Below are 6,000 nucleotides of genomic sequence, written 5' to 3'. Positions count from 1 at the left end.
CGTTTATTCAGGAATTGATCTGCACACCCTTTTTTGAAATCAATTTCAGCACTTACCAAAGTTTCAGCTGTCAAAACAGTTTTTTTTTCCTTTTCTCCCCTCAGTGTTTCCAAAGAGGAAGAACATTTGACTGCAGTGATGGACAGGGCACAACAGATAACTGCTCTGTTCTGCCTGATGCTTCTCAAACTGCCAAAGGTTAGTTTTTGGTCAAATACAATGGCAATATTTCTTTAACGTGAAAGGTTTGATGACTTTAACCCTACTGCAGATTTATTTTTCCGGGAAGTTTGACATGAAAATGAAGGAACGTTTTTCACAAGTGTTCTTTTGTAAATGTCCCTACAGTGTGCGATGGCCAGCGGGAAAGTCTTTGAGGAGACTTATCTAAAGTGGGTCCAGTATAAAGATGACTGTGTCAAAATGATAGAAAATGAGCCTCTCCCTCAAGGTACAGTATGGGAAGCTTCAATCATTTACTACTGACTGCTCCAGCAAAAGGGATTATGGCAGAGGTTGAAAGTGAAGACAAGATCATAACGAAAATGTCAAATTATGCTACTCAAATTCCCATCTAAAATCTATGGCTTTTTGTTGAGGAGCAAATATATTTTTCAGCTGCTTTTTGTTTGTGTTTATAACAGGCTTGTTCTGCAACAGGACATTTGACAGATACGCCTGCTGGCCAGATACTCCTGCCGGCTTTATGGTCAACATCTCATGCCCCTTCTACCTGCCCTGGTATGACAAAGGTAAATCACACTTTTAGAAGACTGACTGACAGCTCAACAAACTGAAATATAATATACATTTGAGTATGTTTTGGATGTGGGGCAATATTGATTGTTCACCCCAGTAATGAGTGAATTAGTTAATACTGGCAACATGTACATTTGCTTAAGCAACCCTGCATCTTTATATTTCAACCCAGTCTCACGGCATTTCGTGTTATAGTCACGAAATTAATTTAATCTATTGATTCGTGTTCACCAACACGATTTTCGCATTTTTTTCGTGTCACACAGAACGATTTTAAAAGCAATGTATTTCTATTGGTAGTATGTTTCGTGCCTGCACCATGTATTTTTGTCCGGTCGGGTCTTGGAATACCAGAAGCTGTGTGGTTCATAAAAACATTTTTCTTATATTTTCTTACCCTAAGCCTAACCCTATCCCTTTTATTTTAAATTGTATAATGTCTGAGTTTTTTTGCCGTCCGCAAGGAAAAGAAATGGGGCTCAGAGCCTCAGAATACTGAAATCTGTATTTTTTGTCATCTTTTTTTCTTCTAATTATTTATTTGAGAACTAGTCACCATTTATCATTCAAGGAGAAACTACAGCCAGCAGACAATTAGCTTAGCTTAGCTTAGTTTAGAATGATGAGTGAAATCAGGGGGAGCCAGAGCTGCTAGCTTGATCTGTTTCAAGGTCATACAATCCATCTCACAGGACCTCAAAAGCTTATTTATATCTAAGCTTATTTGTTAAGTTGAACCACTGCATTCCCCCCCAATTTTTAGACTTTGACATGTTGATTGCAGGGGCTGGGGATTGAACCACCTACTTTCTGATTGTTAGCCCATTTAACCCCCTTAGCCACAGCAACCTTGTATTGAGAGAGCGTAGTTTTTTCTCCTTTGGAATGACCAATGATACCAAAATGATAAAACCTTTAGGGATTTGATTTTTATTGTATTATTTATGTTTAGATTTTATTGTGCTTGTGTATGCAAATGTCTTTGAGTTAATTTCCCCTTTATGCTGGAATGATAACCTGTCCAGGCTGTTTACACTTCTGCCTGATGTGTGCTGCAATTAGCTTTTACCCCCTGTGACTATAATAAGGTGTAATTAGACTGGGTAATGACTGACAGTCTGACTGTTTCTCCTGCAGTGTCGCAGGGCGCTGTGCGTCGGCTGTGTGGCTCTGATGGCCTCTGGGAAAGAGGGGACAACGGGCAGGTGTGGAGGGACATGACTCAGTGTGAGGAGGAAAAAGAGGTCACGTCTCAAGAGGTACAACAACCAAAATGTCTCCATCTCTGTTGTTAATTTGTTGCTACTTGTTGCTCATTTATATGTATGACATGATAAGGCTATCAGAGCTTTAAGGCAGGGCAAACCTTTTATCTCCAACAGTGTGTGAATAAACAGATGAGCACTATGATTACCATTAATTACTTTTAGGGATATGATGGAAACCTGTGGTGTAGGAGTTGAGAGATACAATGAATTGACCTTCACCTGAAACGACTCACCTTTGCACAATGGCAAGAATCCATCTGCAATTAACGCTGTATTGTTGTTATATAATCCTATGAATATTATTTAGCTGTTTAACAAAGTTCATTGCGGGTACAACAACAACAACAACATTTGCAGATAACCACCGAGGGTTTCTTCCTCTTGGAATTTTGCTTTAGCCCTTCATCCACATCAGAGAATTAAAAAAAAATGTTTTGAGTGACATGGATGTCCCCCCTTCCTTATCTGATTGGTTGGGTTTATTATTGATATCGTGTATTTATAAATTCTGATCCACACAAAGCCTTGTGTGATGTGAGCCCTGATTGAAGATGGGAATCCTATTTGATTAACCTGTCGACCTCCTTTTGCATGATTACATACTTTTACATCTGTATTTGATCCTTCATGGTATCTATTAGTGAATGTATATAATGACCACCGTGTTTTTCTATTTCTCATTAATATTGTATATATATTTTATATTTTATGGACCCCTGGTGTCTTTCTATTTCCTGGTATGAGTCTCGACGTTATTAGTTTTTTCCCCTGCTGTTTTCTGTCTAGCAGTTGCTGATAATTTGAGCTGATTTGCTGCCTTTTTATTGCCCTGTCAAAGGATTTATAATCTGGAATCAAACAATTTTTTCCTGGATTTGCACTCACCTGAGGTGCATTATCAGAAACTGCAGTGAAAAGACTTGGTGGATTTTAAATCAAACAACACAATTAGAAATATTTTGATTTTGTAAATCTTGCAGATACAACACCCCTTAATCTTAATGCCGTTAAGAGTCAATAATAGGTGGTAACTTTAGTGAAGCAATCTGTTTTCTTCCCTGAAATTGACAGGTTTTGATTTGTCTTCACAGCTGTGGTTCAAACAACTGATGTTGAGCTTCAGGATGTTGTACACTGTCGGCTATTCCTTGTCGCTGTTTACGCTCATAACGGCTCTTATTATTCTTCTGAGCTTGAGGTAAGCTGTCAAACGAGAGAAGTGATTAAAGGGTTATAAAACAATGGCATTACAAAACAACACAAAAGATACAAAATCAAATCTGCCTATTTTAATATGAAGAAGCCAACAAAATCAAGATCAGAGAAGCAAGATAAATATACACATGTAATGCCCTTGATATACCAAATGTAAACGTGGGGTATTTGTATGTCTCCTGGCAGGAAACTGCGTTGCACCAGGAACTACATTCATGCCAACCTCTTCCTGTCTTTCATCCTGCGAGCTGTATCGGTCATTATTAAAGACACCATGCTTGACCGCCACTGGGGAAGAGAAATCATGAAACAAACTGATGTAAAGGACATGCTCAGTGACGAGGTGGGTTTGTTGTTATTTGTTGAAGTTTAAACATTAGCCTTTTGTAACTTGTATGTGTTATTTCCATTCCTTTTAGGCTGCTATTGGCTGCAGGATAGCTCAGGTAGTGATGCAGTACTGTGTCCTGGCCAATCACTATTGGTTCTTTGGAGAGGCCATTTATTTGTACTCTGTGCTTATTGCCTCAGTGTTCATCGACAACAACAAATACTTACCTTACATCTGTCTTGGCTGGGGTAAGTACCTTCTCTGGGATTCATTACCTTTATTTATAATATAGCAAAACATCATATATTTATATTAATTTGAATATAGCAAAGCATCCCCTGTAACAGCAGTGTAGCTCGATAAATAACAATCATGTTTTTGGTATTATGAACTCATTACATCAGGTTGATACCATATCCATACCAGATTTCAACAAATGTTTTAGTGTGTTTACTTATCAAACCAAATGTTTTTAAAAGCACCCACACTGAACCCTGCAATATTTTCTGATTTTGTCGCAGGAACTCCACTTCTTTTTGTGGTTCCATGGGTGGTGATGAAGCAATTGAAAGAAAACAAAGAGTAAGAATGTGTGCAGGTGGTTGCCCTGTTTCCATCTGTTCATCATTACATTTTTGCTTTCACAGGTCCATATTAGAGAGCAGAGAAATGGTAACAGCTGCGTCTTTTCTCGTCTCAGGTGTTGGGCTGTCAATTCCAACATGAACTACTGGTGGATCATACGTTTCCCCATCCTTCTGGTTTCACTAGTGAGTCATCATCTGACATCTGGATAATATGAATGTCTACACAGAACATAGTAATTAACATTACGATTTTCAACAGATCAACTTTCTGATTTTCATCAAGATCTTGAAAGTCGTTCTTTCAAAATTACGAGCCAGCAGCCAAAGCAGATTTGCGGATTACAAACTCAGGCAAGTTGTCTCAGCCTTTTTTCAATGTCGATGATACATTTCATATGTTCAACTCTTAACATTCTCGCTGTTACAGCATGTCACAACAACAAATGTTGACAAGAAGCATTGTGATGGTGTTATGACTAATTGCTCTGCTGTTTGTTCTGTCCTGTTAGGCTTGCCAAGGCAACACTCACCCTCATCCCTCTGTTTGGCATTCATGAGATAATTTTCATCTTTGCAACAGATGAGCAGACTTCAGGTGTTCTGCGATACATTAAAGTTTTCTTCACCCTTTTTCTCAATTCATTTCAGGTAGGTTTAATTAAATCAGAGAGAGATGCTTTCTTGGCCAATATATCAAAAATAATGTCTGTTGTGTTCCTGCATAGCAAACGAAATAAACAGGACTTTTCTGTGGTTCCTCTGCAGGGCTTTCTGGTGGCTGTGCTTTACTGCTATGCTAATAAAGAGGTTTGTTGTTTCATCTCATACTCACATTTTCTATACCATACATAGAAGGTTCTCAATGTCACATTATCTGAAATATGTACATTAATCTATATGGAAAATGTGAAGTATGTCTTAAATCATATTAAAACATTGTTAATAATCCTGATAATGGGGAGATCTTTATTGAGAAACCCATGTAGGGTCGTCAGGTTGAGATGTACAGCTGGACAGATCATTAAAGAATGCATTAGAATGAAAAGCCCATTGTTTTAGTCATCTACTTGTGGGCAGTGTGTATTTGATTTCATAAATACCGTGATAAATTACTTCATTTTTCAAGTATGGACTGGAAAATGTCATAAAATGTTACACCAAATAGTACAGTCACTCTGAAATGGATTTTATTATAACCATAATAAATACTATTGTGAATGGTATTTGAAATGGCTCACCTCCACTTTGTTTGCAGGTTAGGACAGAGCTGAAGAGGAAGCTTCGCAGCTGGAGGATAGAGGCTGAGGTTGTTTGCTGTGGACAGTGACTAGCTGTTTTTGGCTCTCGTGTGGAAACGTTCTCCAACGCCAAAGTGGCAGAGCGCAACAGATCCTCCATAACGACCATAAGAGCAATGACTGATGGTTCACCGACTCCTGAGGGTTCACTTCTTTCTAGACGCCAACTTCAACCAACTTCACCACAGCCTGAAGCTTCTTTGCTGCAGAATCCATCAGTGGTGAATCGAGACAATTCTATGCAGCATTTGGACCAGGAGGACATTGGACAATCGTCAGTGGCAATGCAGGTGTCCTTCCTCATTCACCTTCAAGACCCTGTGGAGTCACTCCCAAATGCTGTAAATATGGACTCAGATTGAATATGTTTTGGCATTGACTGTACATTTTAAGATGATATTTGGTCTGTTGTGACTTGTGAATACTTAAAATTGTGAATAAGTAATTGTTATATGAGTTGTACAATTGTGAACAAGTGATTGTGATTATTTAAGACTTTACTATCTTTCATACAAATGGAGTATATAAATTAAACGTATATT

The 6,000-nt window shown here is 38.3% G+C and overlaps 1 protein-coding gene across 1 annotated transcript; it reads left to right on the top strand.

Moving 5' to 3' along the window:
- LOC117473536 (glucagon receptor-like) lies at positions 1-5,888 on the top strand. Its single transcript, XM_034119149.1, has 13 exons — positions 1-198; positions 349-451; positions 645-752; positions 1,897-2,018; positions 3,119-3,225; positions 3,429-3,585; positions 3,662-3,821; positions 4,095-4,155; positions 4,274-4,343; positions 4,420-4,511; positions 4,670-4,808; positions 4,926-4,967; positions 5,416-5,888. The coding sequence occupies exons 1-13, from the start codon at positions 139-141 to the stop codon at positions 5,485-5,487; spliced, it is 1,293 nt and encodes a 430-aa protein (XP_033975040.1). The 5' UTR covers positions 1-138; the 3' UTR covers positions 5,488-5,888.
- Positions 5,889-6,000: the final 112 nt, after the last annotated feature.

The sequence above is a fragment of the Trematomus bernacchii genome, unplaced genomic scaffold (genome assembly GCF_902827165.1).
Source record: "Trematomus bernacchii unplaced genomic scaffold, fTreBer1.1, whole genome shotgun sequence".
In the NCBI taxonomy this organism is placed as follows: Eukaryota; Metazoa; Chordata; class Actinopteri; order Perciformes; family Nototheniidae; genus Trematomus; species Trematomus bernacchii.
The sequence above is the reverse complement of the archived record's forward strand: the minus strand, read 5'-3'. Positions and strand labels throughout refer to the sequence as shown.

Coding starts and splice junctions, on each gene's coding strand:
- LOC117473536 (XM_034119149.1), top strand. CDS start 139: ATGGACAGGGCACAACAGATAACTGCTCTGTTCTGCCTGATGCTTCTC. Junction 199..348: donor TGCTTCTCAAACTGCCAAAG/GTTAGTTTTTGG, acceptor ATGTCCCTACAG/TGTGCGATGGCCAGCGGGAA. Junction 3,822..4,094: donor TTACATCTGTCTTGGCTGGG/GTAAGTACCTTC, acceptor ATTTTGTCGCAG/GAACTCCACTTCTTTTTGTG.